At 48.2% G+C, this 19,997-nt stretch overlaps 1 protein-coding gene across 1 annotated transcript in view; it reads left to right on the forward strand.

The window, feature by feature from the left end:
* PFKFB4 (6-phosphofructo-2-kinase/fructose-2,6-biphosphatase 4) overlaps positions 1 to 19,482 on the forward strand; it is a 36,373-nt gene extending 16,891 nt beyond the window's left edge. The window contains exons 8-14 of the mRNA XM_061128679.1: positions 644 to 851; positions 1,398 to 1,544; positions 13,108 to 13,212; positions 14,943 to 15,072; positions 15,178 to 15,240; positions 16,363 to 16,427; positions 17,066 to 19,482. Of these exons, the coding sequence (XP_060984662.1) occupies positions 644 to 851; positions 1,398 to 1,544; positions 13,108 to 13,212; positions 14,943 to 15,072; positions 15,178 to 15,240; positions 16,363 to 16,427; positions 17,066 to 17,125 (778 nt within the window). The 3' untranslated portion in view covers positions 17,126 to 19,482. The remainder of the gene's footprint in view (positions 1 to 643; positions 852 to 1,397; positions 1,545 to 13,107; positions 13,213 to 14,942; positions 15,073 to 15,177; positions 15,241 to 16,362; positions 16,428 to 17,065) is intronic.
* Positions 19,483 to 19,997: the final 515 nt, after the last annotated feature.

The raw sequence follows: 19,997 nt of genomic DNA on the forward strand, positions 1-19,997 counted from the left end.
GTGGCCCTGCTCTCCACGCTGCAGGCCTGCGCTGGTCCAAAGCAGGGAATATGCCGGAGCTGGGCTTACCAGCTGCTGCCTTTAGTACCATCCGCCCATGCTGCTTGTCCCGTCTACCTGCTGCCTGGCGTGGGATGGCACGGGCACTGGGCACACACAGATGACCTGGGCTGGATTCTAGGGGGAGGGTTCACTGGGGGAAGGAAAGGCCAGGCCAGGCCCATGGATGGCTGACCAGGAAGACTGGAGGGGAAGTGTGTTTGCCAGCTACTACCATCAGGTCAATCATGGAAAAAACTGTCTCCTGTTCACCCTGCAGACAGTGCGTTGAGAGCTCAGAGGTAGGCAAGAGGGGCCCCCGGGACGTAGAGCAGCGATGAAAGTCCGGATGTGGTAGGACCGACCCCTCTCTCTGGCTGTCGCCTCTTGGGAGCATGCTGTGCGTGGGGCACCTCTCACCGGCTTTGTCTGTATGTCACGCGTGTCATGTTGCTCCCACCTGTTGCTCGCATACCAGCTGACGGTCCGGCGTGTTGTTGTGGTCTCAAGCCTGGCTGGGTCAGAGAGGAAGGGCTCTGGAGCGGGCAGAGCGGACCCTGGAGGATCTGGGTCTCACTCACCTCTCCCTGCCTTCTCTGGAAAGGGATCTGTCCTACATTAAGATCATGGACGTGGGGCAGAGCTACGTCGTGAACCGCGTGGCTGACCACATCCAGAGCCGCATCGTGTATTACCTCATGAACATCCACGTGACGCCCCGCTCCATCTACCTCTGCCGGCATGGGGAGAGCGAGCTCAACCTCAAGGGCCGGATCGGCGGGGACCCAGGGCTGTCCCCCCGGGGCAGGGAGGTCAGTGTACATGCTCGTGTGTGTGTGTATGCGTGCATGCTTGCTCGCGTGCATGTGTACATGTTGGTGAGGGACTCCAGCTAATGTGCAATCCAGTCTGGAATGTTCCTATTACATAGCGAAGGTCACCAGACAGATGCCTGGATCTCTGGCTTCCATAATAGCTGTTGCCAGCTGAGCGCCTGTCCCTGGAGTGGGACACTGTGGGAGTGAGCTGAGTGCCCGCAGTGCAGGTGATCCTCTGCCACAGTCCAGGGAAGAAATCGAAGCCTTGCTGGGAAGGTGGTCCGGCCTAGGCACGTGGTTCGGGGGGGCCAGCACTGGCAGGAGGTCTGATGAGCCTCAGCTGGAACTACATTCAGGGTCTGGGAAGAATGCACAAAGACAGCACTTATGGGAGTGGGTGTCATCGAGAATTAATTCATGGTTTTTGTGGGTTTTTTTCTTTTCTTTTGCCACACCAGTTTTCTCTGAGGCTGGGCCCCATGGACTCTTTGAGGGCAGCCCAGGACCTGTCCATCTGAATTTGCTTCTGGTATGTTTCAGTTTGCCAAGAGTCTGGCCCAGTTCATCAGGGATCAGAACATCAAGGACCTAAAGGTCTGGACAAGCCAGATGAAGAGGACAATCCAGACGGCCGAGGCCCTGGGTGTGCCTTATGAGCAGTGGAAAGTTCTCAACGAGATTGATGCGGTAACTGACGTCTCTTCCCTCCCCTGCCCAGGTCTGGGCACAGCTGTGTTCACCCCGGGTGACGATGTTGAGGGTCAGAATGACAGTGTTGAGGGTCAGAAAGAATTTTTTGTTTAACGTGTCATCATTGATTATGGTTTTGATTCATCCCTCCCTCCCTCCTTCCCTTCTTTTGCATGTAACTATCTAGACGTACATGGTAAAGATATGATGTATGCATATGTTGTGAAATAACTGTCACAGTAAGTTCAGTTAACATCTATCACCACATAGTTAAAAACTTTCTTTCTCTGGTGATAAGAACTTTCAAGACATACTCTCTTAGCAGTTTTCAGATATATGATGCATATTGTTAACTGTAGTCACCATGCTGTACATTACATTCCCAGGACTTATTTATCTTATAACTGGAAGTTTACACCTTCACCCACTTTGCCTATCAGCTGACTTCTCATCCCCTTAACTTCACTTTCAAATCAACAAAACCTCCAAGGGAAAAATGATGCCATATATCAGGTTCATCTCTTCGGATTTCCCTTCACTTCAGGATTTTGGCCCCTTAGGTCTTTTTTTAGATAAGTGATTTTCTTTCTTTTTTTAAAAAAAAGATACTTCCTTTTTTCTTTGATTTTTGTATTTTTGTCTGCACTGGGTCTTTGTTGGGCTTGTGGGTTTTCTCTGTTTACGGAGAGCGGGGGCTCTTCCCTATCTGTAGGGCTCAGGCTCCTCATTGCAGTTGCTTGTCTTCTTGAGGATCATGGGCTCCAGGGCGCTCAGGCTTCAGTAGTTGTGGCACGTGGGCTCAATAGCTGTGGCTCACAGGCTTAGTTGCTCTGGAGCACATGGGATCTTTCCGGACCAGGGATCTAGCTGGTGTCCCCCTGCATTGCACGGTGGATTCTCAACCACTGGACCACCAGGGAAGTCCCTCTCAGGTCTTCTTTGCCTCAAGGCTCTGTGATGATATCAAACAGATGTATCTATTTGTTCCTGTTTGGCTTTTCCAGTAGTTCTCAGGGGGAGGGTTAGTCTAAAACAAGCTAGTCTACCATTGCCTGATGTGGAAGTCTCTAAGATCAAATTTGAATCTTACAGAGATCACCCCACATGATAGAATTGTTTTGCTGGGATGAGGTGGGAGGAAAAGCTGGAGGAGGGAGACTAGTTAGAGGTGCTTGATGTATCCTGATTAGGTGATGAATCTGGAATTTGGGTGGTGGCAGTGAAAGAGGAGGAGAGGACTGGGGAGTGTTTTTGTTCATTTGTTTATCACATATTTATGTGAGCCTATGCTATGCTAGGGTTTTCCAGGTGGTGCTAGTGGTAAAGAATCTGCCTGCCAATGCAGGAGAAATAAGAGGCGCAAGTTCAATCCTTGAGTTGGGAAGATACCCTGGAGGAGGGCATGGCAATCCACTCCAGTATTCTTTCCTAGAGAATCCTGTAGACAGAGGAGCCTGGCGGGCTACAGTCCGTGGGGTTGCAAAGAGTTAGACATGACTGAAGCGACTTAGCACACATGCATACCCTATGCTAGGAACTGGGCCAGATGCCGGGGACCTAGATATGGGTGAAGAGATGGAGGCTGATGATGCCCCACGGGGATGTAAAAAGGAAAAACGCATCCAGGATGGCTCCAGATTTCCAGCCACTGGGAAGGGTTCTAGGGCAGGGAAGGTGAGCTCAGCTGAAGGCACGAACCATGTCTACTTTATTCACCACTTCATAGGGGCCTCGGTAAATAGAGGAAGATGTTATGTTCTTCCTCTCAGCATGAGAGGAAGATGTTATGTTCTTCCTCTCAGCATGAGAGGAAGATGTTATGTTCTTGGGAGATGTTCCATGGCAGATACCCAGAAGGCAATCTGATCTCCAAGGAGAGGTGGGGCTTGGGTATATCCGCCACAGACATGGTGCTTGAGACTGTGGAATGGATCAGGTGGCTGAGGGAGCTGAAGTGGGACCCAGGACAGAGCCCAAGGGAGCCTTGGTGTGTAAGGGGCTGTGGAGGAAGCTATGGATAGGTGTCCGATGAGGTGGAAGGCAAACCAGGCCGATGAGGGTCATGGGAGTCAAGGCAGAGAGGAGGAGGCCATGGTCACTGGGGTGAGATGCCATAGGAAAGGGCAATGAGGCGAATCTCCAAGCTGACCGTTGGGATGTCGTAACAAGACCACTGGGACTCTTGGCATGAGCCTAGTGGGCTGTTGCCCAGTGGGACAGGATGGGGAAATGAGTGGGAGGCAAGAGGCTCAGAGTCAAGGGATACTTGGCCATGTGTAAGCTGATGGTGAGAGGCTGGTAGAAAAGGAGGGAATGAGGACAGGAGACCCTGAGAGACGGCAGTGACAGAGTCCATGCCTAGGCAGTTGATAAGAAGTCCGGGGTCCCCGAGGAGAGAGGGGTCTGGGGTTCTCAAGGAGGAGGAAAGGACAGACTTTTTTTTTCTCTACATTCCTTAGTCTTAGTCACATAAAACTTTTTTTTCCTTTAAGCCGGAAACTGATGATTACACAACTCAGTTTAAACTCTTTACTAGGGATTATATGACAACAATGTATCCTGTTTGAGGACAGTTTCTCCTTCCTGAAAACCTCCTGACTAATCCTGATATTTTCGAATGTATATTATGGGAGTGGGTCTGGTAGGATCTTTCTATTGTTAAATCCTAATCCTTATCCTAAAATGTAAATTGTGGGAGTGGGTCTGGTAAAACTTTTTAACCTTGAGACATTCTTTTGCTTTACTGTAATAACTAATTTAAAAAGTATATCAAAAAAAAATAAAAATAAAAAGTATATCACTCCCTTGCTAACACTAGCGAGGGGGCCATTCTCCGTCTCCCTTCTGACATCCAAGTCAGAAGCTTTCTCAGTCCCTTTTCTTACTTTAATAAAACTGCTACACAAAAGCTTTTGAAGGATCAAGCTTGGTGCCTGGTCCCGAAGCTAAATCTTCAGAGATCACGAATCCAACATCGTTCACCGTAAGCTATCAGCAGAGGCCCAGTTTCTAGGATATCAGGAAGGGAGAGGGGTGCAGATGGTCAGAGTCCTGTCTCAGAACCTCATGGAGGTTTCACTCAGGAGTGAAAGGAAGGAGAAGTTTCCCAGGGGAGTTAGCCAAGGGGGCCAGGTGGCTGGTCTGGAGAGTTTCTGTGGTGCTGTCGTCTGTGTCCCGGAGGTGGTCCTCCAGCCCCCAGCAGGTGGATGCAGTTGTGGAAAAGGCAGAACGTTCATTCAGCATGCGAGCTTGTTCCATTGTGTCCTCGTGGCTGAGATGGAAGCACGTGGGACAGAGAAGGTGAGGAGTAGGGAGGAAGGTGATAAAGCCGCATGCCATGGAATCCCTCCCTGCTGGAAAAGATGGGGGACGGGAATGGGGGCATCCGTGGCATTGTGAGATGGGAGAGGCCATAGGCCCAGCATTCCCATGGGGTGCTGGGCCAGGGAGGCTGACGCTGGGCTGTTAACAAGGGACAGCTCCCAGAATTCCATGGTGGTCCAGTGTGTATGATTGCCAGCTTTCACTGCAGGGGAACACGGGTTCAGTCCCTGGTGAGGGAACTAAGATCCTGCACGCTGCACAGCATGGTAAAAAAAAAAAGTGTAGAAGCCGGTCACTGATTCTGCCTGTACTCTACTCCAGGGAAGGGGATTAAATAAGAGCTTGACTCACTGGGAGTCATCTTAGGGTGTGTCGTGTCCCCACCCCCTCGTATCTACCATCAAGCTTTTGGGTACAGGCAGGACTCGTTATATTGTACTTTGCTTTATTGCACTTTGCAGATACTGTGGTTTTTACAAGTTGAAGGTTGATGGCAACCCTTTATCCAGCAAGTCTATCGGCTCCATTTTTCCAAAAGCATTTGTTCACTTTGTGTCTCTGGGTCACACTTTGGTAATTCTTGCAGTATTTCAAGCTCTTCATTATTATATTTGTTATGGTGATCTGTGACCAGTGATCTCTGATGTTAGTACTATGACTTGCTGAAGTCTTGGATGATGCTTAGCATTTTTTTTAGAGATAATTTAATTTTTAGTTAAGGTATGTACATTGTTTAAGACAGAATGCTATTGCACACTTAACAGTGTATAATGTAAATGTAACTTTTATATGCATTGGGAAACCAAAAAATTCTTGTGACTCACTTTGTTGCAGTGATCTGGAACCACGCCCAGAGTATTTCCAAGGTATACCTGTAGTAGCTATTTTATCACTTCCTATTTATCTCTTCATCCCTGAGTCATCTGGACAGTTTATTTTATTCAAACTTTATTTCTTCATCAGAGTAAGTTATATATTAGAACCTAATGGTAGAGTCATCTCAGTGTCAGGTGTTATTACCTCTGTTCCCATTCTTTGATATTGCACAGTTTTTATTCTTAATTAGGTATGTCAGAGATTAGTCACTTATTGAAATTTTTATTTCCAAAGAACCAGATCTCAGATTGTATCAGTTCTATCCTTTTTCTATTTTTTAGTTCATTTATATCTTGCTTTTATGTTATTTTCCTTTTACTTACTTCCCTTCAAGTAAGTTTTAAAGTTTATTGACTGAGGTGTTTATGGTCATTCTTTCTTCTCCAATGATGAAAGCATTTAAAGTGATTTTTTGGTTGATTTATTTATTTATTGGGCCATGCCACGTGGCTTGCAGGATATTAGTTCCCTGACCAGGGGGTTTGAACCCGGCCCTGTGCAGTGAAAGTGTGAGGTCCTCACTAGTGAACCACCTAGGAATTGCCATGGTTGACTTTACTATGTTGCAATCCAAGGAGGTGACCTGTAATTCAACCTTTGGGAATTTTTAGAGGCTTTCTTTGTTGCCTAGAATATGGTAAATTTTTATAAATATCTCATTTGAAAGGAAGGTCTGTTGCCTGTTAGTTGGATATAGTATCCAATAAATGTCCATTATCCAATTATATGGAAGAATAACAGGGTGTGTGTGTGTGTGTGTGTGAAAGAGAGATAATGAAACTTTCTAACTTTTAGCGTCTTGAATTGAAGTATTCCAGAAGAAATGAAATTATGTCTGGCATTTTCTTGAAAGTAATTTCTTTCAAAGCCATTTCTTCAAAATTGACTAGAGAGAAGGAAACAACTATAAGTTTAGTTGAAACAAGATTAGCTTTATGGTATTAACATTTATGGCTAAGAGATGCATGCATGGGTGTATTCATTTCAGCTTCTTTCATTATATCATTCAAATTTTCTGTCGTTTTTTTGGTCTATTTGATCACCATAAATCAATAGTTGTTAAATATACTCATTATAGTTTTGCTGATTTTTCTTGCATTTTCAACAATTTTATTTTACCCTTTTTCTGTATATAAAGTAATTTAGAGTTCATGACCTAAGAATTTGTGGGACATAAAGAGAAGCCGATGGCCACTCCAATTAGGTTAATTCAGGGAAGATTTATAAAAGAATTTATATATTTATAAAAAGATTTATATATACTGTTTTGCAAAGATAATGGGCAGGATATAGAAGCCTTGAAACAGCAGGGACCATTGCTTCCCTTGGGCAGAGGAGAGAGAAGATACAGGATCCTGGGGGCAGGGAGCAGTGAGGAAAGGGCCACCTGGTCGGATGGGCCTTGGGTGAGGGCCCAGCCTGCTGAAAGCAACTTCTGCAAGAGGGAGTCAGAATAAACACCTCAGCCTCACTCCTCCCTCCTGTGACCTCCTACCAACGTTCCCCACGGCCTAGCTCAAAGAGAAACTAGTGGCCATGGGAGCCTTGTCAGTGTGTGCACAGAGGTCGGTCTCCTGGAGCAGAGAGCAAGTAGAAAAGTCAAAAGATGTGGAGTGGCAAATGAGAGGAACCAGCAGAGCCTTCCTTCTGTTGGAGCATTTAAAAATGCTGTTCCATTGTCTTCTGGGTCATGTTGTTTCTAGCAAGAAGTTTGCTGTCATTCTCATCCTTGTTTTATATATAATGTATCTTCTTTTACTCTATTTTCTGTTTATTATTGATTTTAAGTAATTGGGTTATGATATGCTTTGGTATATGTTTTACTTCATGTTTATCCTGCTGGAATCCATTGAGATTCTTGGATTTCTGGGTTTCTAAATATGAAATTTGAAAAAAAAAATTAAGCCATCTTGTCTTCAAATACATTTTCTGCCACCCTGTCTCCTACTCTGGACTCCAACAACATGTATGTTAGACCACTTGGTATAATATATACAACCTCTGGGATAGTTGCACAGATCATCCAGCTTCTGTTCATTGTTTCTCAGTCTTTTGTTCTTTCCGAACTTCCTTTTGGGTGGTTTCTATTGCTGTGTCTTCAGGTTCACTTATCTTTACTTCTGTTTTTATTAAACTCATCCAGTGAACTTTACATTTTAGACTTCAGTTTTTTTCTTGTTTGTGTGTCTTCTATTTCTTTCCTTGTGATGTTCTGCTCTGCAGTCCAGGAAGTGCTGGTGCAGTAAGTTGCAGCAGTTGTAGGCTCCTTGTGGCCCTTCTGGAGGATCATAGCCCTGCTCTGCCTGTTGTCTCAAGTCTACAAACGATTGTTGCATAATTTTGTCCATTTTCATTTTTTTTTAATTGTTCATGTTAAACCCAGAGCAAATGTGGTACCAGTTACTCCATTGTGGCTCAGCCTTCATTTTGGATAGTTACTGTCTACTATAAAATACCTTTTGCATGGATTTATACTTTGAGCAATTTGAATATTATCATTCTGATGTTCTTTTTCCTTTTTTTTTTTGTAAAATACAAATAACATAAAACTTATCATCTTAACCACCTTTTAAAATTTATTTTGGTTGTGCCATGTGGCATGCCAAATCTTAGTTCCCTGACCAGGGATCAAACCTGTGCCCCATGCAGTGGAAGTCTTAACCACTGGATAACCTGGAAAGTCCCAGTCACCATTTTTAAACACACAGTGCGGTGGTATTAAGTACATTCATAGTATTCAATCATCACCACTGTCCATCTCCAGAACTTTAAAAAATATATATTTATTTTATTTTTATTTAGTTTGGCTGCGCCAGTTCTCAGTTGCAGCATGTGGAATCTTTAGTTGCGGCATTTGGGATTTAATTCTCTGACCAGGGTTTGAACCCAGGCCCCCTGCATTGGGAGCACAGAGTCCCAGTCACCAGACCACCAAAGTCCCCTCCAGAACTCTTCATCTTGAAAAATGGAAACTCTGTACCCATTAAGCAATAACCCCCATTTTTCCTCCCCACTCAGCCTCTAACAACTACCATTCTCTTTTCTGTCTCTTCGATTCTGTCTGTATGATTTTTCTGTCTCTGAGTGATCTATCACATAAGTGGAATCATATAGTATTTGTCTTTTTGTGACTGGCTTATTTCACTTGTCATAGTGTCCTCAAGGTTCATTCATGTTGTATCATATGTCAGGATAATGTTTTAAAGTATGATTATGGTTCCACTGTATCTGCATACCACATTTTGCTTATCCATTCATTTTATCTATGAACATTTGGGTGGTTTCCACCTTTTAGCTATTGTGAATAGGGCTGCTAAGAACATGGGTGTATAAATATCCCTTTGAGACACTGCTTTCATTTCTTCTTGGTACATATGTAAAAGTGGAATTACTGGATCATATGGTAATTCTATTTTTATTTTGTTGAGGAACTGCTGTATTTTTTTCTGCAGCAACTCCACCTTTATTAATTTCTACCATCAGTGTACAAGGGTTCTAATTTCTCCATATCTGTGCCAACACTTGTTATTTTTCTGGGTTTTTTTTTGACAGACAGTTGATATCTCATTTTGCTTTTAATTTGCCATCCTTGCTTTTGGTCCATATTTTTTGGCTATACTTACTCCCTTTTATTATTTTAAAAAAATCTATTTATTTTTGTCTGCGCTGTGTCTTTGTTGCTATGCCAGCTTTCTCTAGTTGCAGTGAGTGGGGGTTCCTCTTTGTTGCAATTCTTGAGCTTCTCACTGCGGTGGCTTCTCTTGTTGCTGAGCACAGGCTCTAGGGTGCACGGACTTCAGTAGTTGCAGCACATGGACCGTAGTTACAGTTCCCAGGCTCTGGAGCACAGGATCAACAGTTGTGGTGCCTTAGTTGCTGGTAGCTTAGTTGCTCTGCGGCATGTGTGATCGTCTCAGATCAGAAATTGAACTTGTGTCTCCTGCATTGGCAGGCGATTCTTTACCACTGAACCACCAGGGAAGCCCCACTCTCTTTTATTTTTAACCTCTTTTGTGTCATTTCTTTAGATGAAAGGACCATATCTTTGGTTTATTTTTTGACCTGAGAACTTTTTTCATTTAGGGATTTAAACCCATTTATATTTATTATTACAGTTGCTGTCTTTGTCCTTTTTTTACCCGATGGCTTGCAAATTTCTCTTCATTTCATTTTTCCCCCTGTATAAACATTATCTTTTCTGTGATTTGGAAGGCAAGCATTGTTTTTTATTATTCCAATGTTCATTACTTACAGTTTTTCAAAGATATTCTTAAGTAGAATTCTTGTAAATAAAGGAATAACTAAAATATACTTATCAAAATTAGGAACAGGAAAACAATTCTTGACTCTATTGGGAATTATGAGGACGTATTATTTCTGTTTGTTTCCATCTGCTTATTTTTTTTCCATTACTGTCATTGGGCAGAGTATAGCATCATGGTTTTATTTTTTTAATCTGTTTTAGCTCTTCTTTTTTTTTAATTGTTTTTAGCATGTAGAGTATACATATGTGCGTGTGTACTGTCACTTCAGTCATGTCTGACTCTTTGTGACCCTATGGATCGTAGCCTTCCAGGCTCCTCTGTCCATGTGATTCTTCAGGCAAGAATGCTGGAGTGGGTTGCCATTCCCTTCTCCATGTTTTAGCTCTTTAAAGTTGATGAACTCTTTCAAAAGAGTAAGCAATTTTTTGGACCCATTTTATAGGTCCTTTAACCCATTCTGTGGGCTTTCATCAGTTGTGGTTGGTGGGAGTTTTGGGAGGTTTCCAGCCCCGACTTTTTTCTCATGCAGATAACAGCTCCCTGACTCAGGTGAGAGATCTGATATGTACCTCTCAGGGACAAGCATGTGGCTGTAACACTTGGTGTTGCAGAGAACCTTTGGTTTTTCTTTTTTCTTTGAAGTTAATCTGATTATTTTCTTAGATGCTGTGGATCCCCTTCTTCATCTGTAGTTTGGAAACTAGTCTACTGATAATATCTATGACCTGTTAGTCATCTTTTCATGGTTGTTCAGTTGTTCAGTCGCTCAGTCATGTCCGACTCTTTGCGACCCCATGGATTGCAGCACGCCAGGCTTCCCTGTCCTCCTTCATCTGCCAAAGCTTACTCAAACTCATGTCCATTGAGTGGTTGATGCCATTCAACCATCTCATCCTGTGTCGTCCCCTTCTCCTCCTGCCTTCAATCTTTCCCAGCATCAGGGTCTTTTCTAATGAGTCGGCTGTTCGCACCAGGTGGCCAAAATATTGGAACTTTAGTTTCTGCTTTGGTCCTTCTAATGAATATTCAGGATTGATTTCCTTTAGGATTGACTGGTTTGATCTCCTTGCAGTCCAAGGGATTCTCAGGAGTCTTCTCCAGCACCACATTACAAATTATCAATGCTTCCACGTTCAGCCTTCTTTATGGTCCAGCTCTCACACCCGTACAGGACTACTGGAAAAAACACAGCTTTGACTGGACTGACCTTTGTCAGCAAAGTGATGTCTCTGCTTTTTAATACGCTGTCTAGGTGTGTCATAGCTTTTCTTCCAAGAAAATAAAGTCTGTCACTGTTTCCATTGTTTCCCTATCTATTTGCCATGATGTGATGGGACCAGATGCCATGATCTTTGTTGTTTTGCTTGTTGAATGTTAAGTCAGCTTTTTCACTCTCCTCTTTCACCTTCATCAAGAGGCTCTTTAGTTCCTCTTTAGGGCCATGGCAATTAAAGCAGAGTCCTACCAACTGAACCTCCAAGGAAATGCCTAAACATTCATATTTCTAGCAACATTCTGTTCATGATGATATATGTATTCCCTAGGATGATAGAGGCTTCTCTACTGTCCTTCATTTCTTTCTGAGCCATCACCCTAATAATTTCTTAGTTCCCTGATCAGGGACTGATCCCAGGCCCTCAGCATTGAGAGTACAGAGCCCTAACCATTAAACAGCCAGGGAATTCCTCCTAATAATGCCCATCTTTTTACCAAATTTCTAGTAACTGCCAGCAATCCTTGACATTCCTTGGCTTATTGGTGCATCACTCTAGTCCCTGTCCCCCTCATCATGTGGCCTTCTTCCCTGTGTGTGTCTCCCCGTGTCTTCACATGGTCTTCTTAAAAGGACACCAGTCATTGGACCTCATCTACTTGATTATATCTGCAAAGACAATTTCCAAATAAGGTCACATTCACAGTTCCCAGGGTCGAGGACTTCAGCATGTCTTTTGGAAGAACACATTCATCTCACAATGGGTAGTTTGTATCTTTGTAAGAATTTTCCTATTTGATCTGAGTTTTCTTATTTCTTGGCATTTTATTGTTGTTCAGTCACTAAGTCATGTCCAAGCCTTTGTGAGCCCCTGGACTGCAGCACGCAGGCTCCTCTGTCCTCCACGATATCCCGGAGTTTGCTCAAACTCACGTCTGTTGAGTCAGAAGTGTTCATAACATTCCCTTATAATCTTTTTTGTCTCTATAAGCTTTTTAATAATATCCCTGTTTCATTCCTGGTTTAATAATTTGCAGTATCTTTTTTCCTGTCATCCTAGTAAGAGTTTTATCTTTTCAAAGAACCAACTTTTGATTTTGTTGCTTTTCTCTATTCTCTGTTTTCTATTTCATGAATTTCTGTTTGAATTTGTACTGTTTTCTCCTGCCTGCTTTGGGCTTAGTTTGCTATTTTTCCAGTATCTTAGGGTGGAAGATTTAGATTAGTGATATGAGATCTTTCTATTTTGATATAGACATTTACAGACACAAATTTTCCCCTTTATATTTCCTTTGTGATAGACAACTTTGCCCAAGACTTTGTCTAGGGAAAACAAACACCATAAAACACCTGCTTTTTATTACGGGCGTTTAACTGCTTCCTCTCTAGACATGGCCTGTGTGCTGGGTCTTGGCTTGAGCCTTGGAAGGAGTGATACCAGTCAGACCACACATTTTCCTGGGCTCTTTGGCTTTGTTTTAAAATGGCATTTGTATAGGGGACTCTATGCTGCCCGTGTGTGCAGCCTGAGTGACACGAGTGAACTCTTACTTTGTAACTTGTACAGTAGTCCATGCGCTGCTGTAGTATTTCTAGAGCACAGAAAACAAAAGACACTTTAGAAAAGACACCTAGTTAACATTTCTGTGTGTATTTTTATGGCGTAAATTGGCTGGCTGTCTGGATGATGGGGGGGGTAGAAAAGACTCGGGACAGCTATTTCCAAGTGCAAGACTGCCCCCCGCTTAGTGTTCGCAGGGCGCCTACTCTTCCCAGCTGGGTTCTAACCTCCAGGCCAGGAAGGCCCCCGTGGCCCAGGAAATGCCCTTCCCTGACCCCCGGGCCTGGAGTGGGCGCTGTGATGACTGTGGTATCTCCCTAGGGCGTCTGTGAGGAAATGACCTACGAGGAGATTCAGGACCATTATCCACTGGAGTTTGCCCTGCGAGACCAAGACAAGTACCGGTACCGGTACCCCAAGGGGGAGGTAGGTGGGATTTGGGGGCTTACTCCCTGCCACCGGCTGCCTGTCGATGGCTGAGGGCCCTGAGGGGCTCTGCAGCTGCATGGGCAGCAGGAAGGGCCTGGCCTCAGAGGTCGGCCACCTGGGTGTGTGTGGTCTCCGTCACTTCCCGGCTGTGGCCCAGGCTGCAGGCCCCTCCTTGGGTGGGGGATGGCCAGTGCTGCCCCCATCTTTACTCTCCCTTCTTGGGCTGACTCCATCCTCCCTGCCGCTCCAGACACCACCCCCAGCCCTGAATCCAGACCTAGGGATTCCCCTTCCCCAGATGAGTTGTGGCCACCACAAGTCACCTCCCCTCAGACTGGCTCTTTTCTCAGCCCAGGTCCTGGGTAGAGATGGCATCACCTGGGACTTGTGTGTCTTCTGCAGCTCGGAGGTGACCTGGGGCAGTGGCCAAACAAAAGCACCTCCCACAGACATAGCTCTCTGTGTGTACATGCATCTGTGTACCCATGTAGGAGCCCCTGGGTGTACGCACATCCATGTACCCAAGCAAGAGCACCTGGGTGTACACGCATCTGCGTACCCACGCAGGAGCCCCTGGGTGTACACGCATTCACGTACCCATGCAGGAGCCCCTGGTGTACACACATCCGTGTACCCATGTAGGAGCCCCTGGGTGTACACACATCTGCGTACCCACGCAGGAGCCCCTGGGTGTACACGCATTCACGTACCCATGCAGGAGCCCCTGGTGTACACACATTCGTGTACCCACGCAGGAGCCCCTGGGTGTACACACATCCGTGTACCCACGTAGGAGCCCCTGGGTGTACACACATCTGTGTACCCACGCAGGAGCCTCTGGCCCAAATGCCAGACTGTGCTATCCTTGGGGACAGGACAGCTCTGGGTAGCATCAATATTTCCCCACATCTTACTGTGAGGAAATTTAGAAGCAGCCCAGATAACAGTGAAAAGAAACAGAGTAGCTGACTGCTCAGAGGATAGGGCTGGGTCTGGGGTGGGGGTGGGGGAGGGTGGCAGGAACTGGTAGGACAGTTAGTTGCCAAAAGAATCAATCTAGGATTTCCCCCAGAAACCCCAGGCACCCACACACATCAGGTTGGTGTTATTCCCAAAGTGCCAGCCCAATGCAGCTCCAAGCTTGAGGTCTTTATTTTTTTTCCCTCTGATAGGACTGCTCACTCTGTGCAAAGAGGGGTGAACCCCCAGGGCTGGGTCTCCTAGTGTAAAGCTCTGAACTTGCTAGGCCCCAAGGTTGGTCCATGGGCTCCCTCATGGCACCTGGGAGGTGTACTGGACTGTGAGGGTCTTTCCTGGGAGCTCGGGTATTCTGACAGGCTGCACTGTGGGATGTTTGGGGGCTTTCTTTCCCCGCCCCCAAGGCTCATTCTTTGCACTTTGTGTGCTGTGGGCAGTCAGGGAGCAGTGTCTTTTCCACCAATCATCAGTGGACAGCATGTGAATTCCAGCAGCTGAGGGTTCAGCGAACGGCCCAGAGTCGGCAGGGAGGTGGTCCCTTGGATGCAGCCTGAACCCCAGTCCTGCCCTCTTGATCCTACTGGGAGCTGGCCCTGGGATGGGGGAGGTGATCCCTTTGTCCGACTGCTAGTCCTCCCCAACCTCCCAGAAGGGCGAGGCGTTCCAGGAGAATGTAGCCCCCTCCCTAGGTCGTGTCCATGCCTACGCCCGGAGCTGGGCTGAGAGATGCCTCCCACTTGCTCTTACAGTCCTACGAGGACCTAGTCCAGCGACTCGAGCCTGTCATCATGGAGCTGGAGCGGCAAGAGAACGTGCTGGTCATCTGCCACCAAGCTGTGATGCGCTGCCTCCTGGCCTACTTCCTTGACAAGGCGGCAGGTGCGGACGCAGCCCCCACTGGGGGGAGTGGGGTGTGTGTGAGAGATCGCGGGGGACTGTCACCTGCTCCTCCCCGGTGCCAGCCCTTCCTGCCTGTGTCCACAGAGCAGCTGCCCTACCTCAAGTGTCCGCTGCACACGGTCCTGAAGCTGACCCCCGTGGCTTACGGTAAGGGAGCTTCCCGCATGCTGACCTGGTGGCCAGCCTGGCTCTCTACACGGTTCCTTGACTGTCTGCAAACCCCTCCCTTGAAAATTCTATTAGAAGCTCATTCCTCCTGCCGCCACCCCACCACCTTTCCCTGGTTTGCTTTTTGTTTTCTATATATCACAAATAATGCTTTTAATTATTTCGATTCTTACAGCAGTGACATAACAGAAACTGCCAAATCCATGTTTTTGTTTAGTCGCTAACTCTGTCTGACTCTTGTGATCCCATGGACTGTAGCCCACCAGGCTCCGCTGTCCATGGGATTTCCCAGGCAAGATCTAGTGTGCTTTTTTTTTTTTTCCCTTGGAAGGATAACACCCCAGTTTGCTTTTTAATTTTTTTGTTTTAATTCCTGTGGCCACAGGAGGCCTCCCTGGTGATATTTCTTTAACCATCACCAACCCACAGGAAGGACTTTTCTACTGGTTTTTCTAGAATCCCCCACAAAGCCCCATGGCACCCAGTACCTGAACCTTAGAATATGTACCCCTGCCTTGGGCTCTGCCAGCGGAGGCCTCGGGCAGCTTCATAACCTCCTTGGTCTTGATTCCTCCCCTTCAGCACTGGGAGAGGCACCCCCATATATGGTTGGGTCCTTGGGGCAATAATTGCAAACTTCAGTGGTGGCTGATGTCATTATAATGTATGTTAATCCCCTCGTTCCTCTTTGCACTGAGCGCCTGGTATCATGGTGATTTGGCCTCGTGTGTGCGACAGGGCTGGGCATGGTGGTTTGGGGGCCCTGAGGACTGTGCATAACGACCCCTCACTGAGCTTGGCTTGTTGCTCCTCAGACTGCCCTCAGCCCCCCAGGTAGGCCTCTTGTCCTCAGCGTGGCTCTGCCTGGTGCCTGGGCTCCTCGCTGAGCCTGCGCTGGGCAGTGGCATGGAGGCTTGGGCCTGACAAGGTGCCTCATCCTTCCCTAGGGGGCCCCCAGAAATGCCTAAGGTGGGAGGTCTGGGGTAAGGCTGAGGCTATGCTCGGTCCCCAGCACCCCAAGCTGTCTCCTGGGAGAAGCTTCTACCTGTGGCCCAACTGCCTTTCAGGCAGGGAAATGGATGTGCGTCTTCCCTTTGGCAGGTTGTAAAGTGGAGTCTATATTCCTGAATGTGGCAGCCGTGAACACACACCGAGACAGGCCTCAGGTAGCAGCGGGGTCACTGCTGGGGTGGTGGGCATGTTCCTGGGGGTCCAGACACAGCCAGCACCACGGCCAGCCCAGCTGGGGGCCTCCTGAGTGAACTTGAGTTCTCTGTTGGTTTCAGCGGGGGCGGTGGTGGTTTCAGGACATGCCGGGGGCCCAGGGCCCCAGCTCTCAGGGGACAGACCAGCTGCAGACCAAGAGATGCCCACAGGCTGCTGGGCCCATATCTGACACCTGCCCACTGACACAGCCAGGAGGGCACTCCCAGGAGCTGATCCCCTTCCCACCCCCCTAATGAGGATATAATCCCAGCTAGGTGTGTCTCCCCACCTGACCCAGACCTGAGGCAGGAGGAGGGGATGGCCTCACTCTGGGTAACCCCTGACCTGCCTGCAAGGAGCAAGCGGTAACTGGAGGGGCCCTCCCCCTCCCACCTTTATCCTGGTGTCTGTCCACCCACCACGTGCCAAGCAACTCTTGACCCCCGGCTCTTAAGGAAGGCCGGGCTGTAAGTCCTACAGCTGGGGCTCCTCAGGGTGAGAATGTGAGTCCAGCAGCCGCAGTGATGAGCAGAGTAGACAGCAGTGTCTGTCTCTTCTTGGCACAGGGTCAGTGTTCTGTGTGTCTATTTTTGTGCAGAATGTAGACATCTCTCGGCCTCCGGAGGAAGCCCTCGTCACGGTCCCGGCTCACCAGTGACCGCATCTTGTCCACTGTGACCCCCAGGCGGGCGTTGATCCCTGTGGAGGGCAGTCATTCCAGGCCCACTGGTCTGTGTGTCAGTCACTGCCCAGGAAACGCCCTCAGAGCCATGATTGGCTGGTGGCACCCAGAAGCCCCGCCCCAGCCCACCTGTCTCCTTGTTGGCAGCCACAGGGCTGTATATGTGGTGTCTGACCTGCTGCTGAGCAGCGCTCGGCCTGAACGCGTCTGCCCCCGCGGCCGGTGAGAGGGCTCCCGCACCTGCTCCTCCTGTTCTCTCTCACCGGCCGGGGCGGGGGCTTGTGAAGCATGAAACCCCAAAAATGTGAAACGGAAAGCACTTGCTGTGATGTTTTCAGCCACCAAGGCTGTGCTGCCTGGGTGGACCCGGGGACCCTGCCTGGGTTCTGCTGCTCTTTCTGCAGTCACTTCTGGAGCCAGAGGCAAGATCTTCAGGGAATCCTGAGCTGCTTCTGTCTCTGTCAGCGGAAGTAAACCCTCTCCAGCCCACCCCGCCAGGAGCTGAAGAGCCTCCACCACGGCAGGCAGCCCCCTCCACGGGCTAGACCCTGGGGTCCATGCGTCTGCATCAGGAGACGCTTGGGAAAGCAGTGTATTCACTTCTGCACATGGGGATGCCCAGAAACACACAGGGAGGGGGGCATTGGCGGTCACCCTTTCCCAATGATGCCTACACTGGAATACCTGTGGGAGCCGGTGGCCAAGGCCACCCCTGCCCCAAATGCTCTCATGGTGCAACGTGTAAGATGGTGCAACACATAAAGACATAAGGACAGAGCTGTTGTACGCGTCCCACTTCCCAGTGCTCGAGGGAGAGGCTGCCCTCTTCCGCTCCCAGCTGTGCTACTGGCTACCTCGAGTGCAGCTGCCGGTGTCCACGCATGAGTATACACCAGTGGCCACACCTGCATTTGCTGTGAAGGATTTGGAAAGCCTGTCCTGGCGTTCATTGACTTCTACCTGGGGGATGAAGCCTGGGAATGGTGGGAGCCGGAGTCAGCCCCTGGTCTGGGAGGATTTTCCCAGCCACGTCATCACTTTTGATTCTTGTACAAAAGAGCCTAATGAAAACGATCTCGGGAAGCCTGCCATCACTCCCCTGAGTTCTCTGGAGCCCAGAGAGGTGGGCTGGGCAGTAGATTCCAGCTCCATTTTGTAGCTGGGAGAACAGACTGGCCAGCATCTTGTGAGGCTGGGTGAGAAAGTGTGTGTGGATTTGTAGTTGGATGTGCTGCTGCTGTCCATGGGTGGTGGTCCTGGGTGAAGTCAGGCCCCAGGATCCCGTGACCCTGGCCTGGGCTGATGGCCTCAAGTGCCGCAGCAGCTCTGGCCAAATCAGGGTGGGGAGATGCCCAGGACAGGGCTGTGGTGGGACACTCCATTGGAGCCCCAAGCTCCTTAGACCTGGGGCCAGTGGGCCACCTGCTGCCTTTGGGACTTGGGGACTGCAGCCTTTGCTTCTGTGGCCGCCTTGGTCTTGGTGACTTCCGGCCATGCTTACTTGTTGCCCATAGTGGGTCCCTTTTCAGTGGCATGTCCATCTAGATGTCACCACCTCTCCGGGACCTCAGGCTCACTGAGGTGAAACCAGCGAGGCCTCTTCTCTCTGTTCAGAGGGCTGCCAGGGCCAGATGTGTCACAGGACTGGGAGGGGGCAGAGGGAGGTCTGGGATCCCAGCAGGGGCTCACCCTGAGCCGGCTCTCTGTCTGGGCAGCATCCACCTGGCCAGCTGCCCGCTTACAGCCGGGACGGTCCATGTGGTCCTATTACAGACATTTTTCCTCCTCGTCCTGGAATGGATGTTGTTGGAACTCAGCCACTTGTCACACTGTGTCCAACATTCTCTGCAATAAATACTTAAGAAAGAACACCCTAATGTTGTGTCTTGTGGCCAGGTCTCCCTTGGTGAGGTATTCTTTCCAGCAGCTTACAGACCCCCATGCTGCGCTCTCCCGGAAAGTCTGGGTGGGACCCTTCGTCTAGCTCCCGCTGCCATGCCTGCCCATCCTGAGAGCAGAAACTGTTCTGCCCTGGAGTGAGCCCTGGGCAGGGCCCGGGTTTTCTCTGGGCCAACCCAGGTTGCTGGGCCCTTACCACTGGGTGAGAAACAGACATAGCGGGGATCTGGGGTCCCTAGAAATGTGGGTCCTTAATACTGGCATCCTTTGGGAGGGGTTGAGGATGGAGGGGGTACACAAGGCTGTGGGTGGAGTGTGTTAGCTGGTTCTCTGGTGTTTGTTGCTTCTGGCCTGGGGAAGATGGTGACAAGGGGTACCCTTTCCTCTGCCTCAGAATTTTTTTCCCTTGTGCAATAAAAAATTTTTTTTTAAGATTTTGGGCGGAGTAAGGAAAAATATTTTTTTCATGGGGGTGTAGTTGATTTATGTGTTTCAGGTGTACAACATAGTGATTCACTTGTGCATATATTCATTCTTCTCATGTTCTTTTCCCATGTAGGTTATTACAGAGTGTTGAGAACAGTTCCCTGTGTTCTACAGTAGGTCCTCGTTATCTATTTTATATATGGTGCATGTTAATCCCAAGTTTCTAATTTATCCCTCCCTCCCATGCCTTAGGATTTTGTTGGACTTCATATACCTTCTTCCCTGATAGGGCTTCCCTGGTACCTCAGTTGGTAAAGAATCTGCCTGCAATGCAGTAGACTCCAGTTCCATCCCTGAGTTGGGAAGATCCCCTAGAGAAGGGAAAGGCTACCCACTCCAGTATTCTGGCGTGGAGAATTCCATGGACTATATAGTCCGTGAGTGGGGTCCAGACATGACTAAGTGACTTTCATTTTATCTATTTATACACCTTCTGCCCCGGGGCTGGGGTATTGGCAGCACG

The sequence above is a fragment of the Dama dama genome, chromosome 24 (assembly GCF_033118175.1).
Source record: "Dama dama isolate Ldn47 chromosome 24, ASM3311817v1, whole genome shotgun sequence".
Taxonomy (NCBI): domain Eukaryota; kingdom Metazoa; phylum Chordata; class Mammalia; order Artiodactyla; family Cervidae; genus Dama; species Dama dama.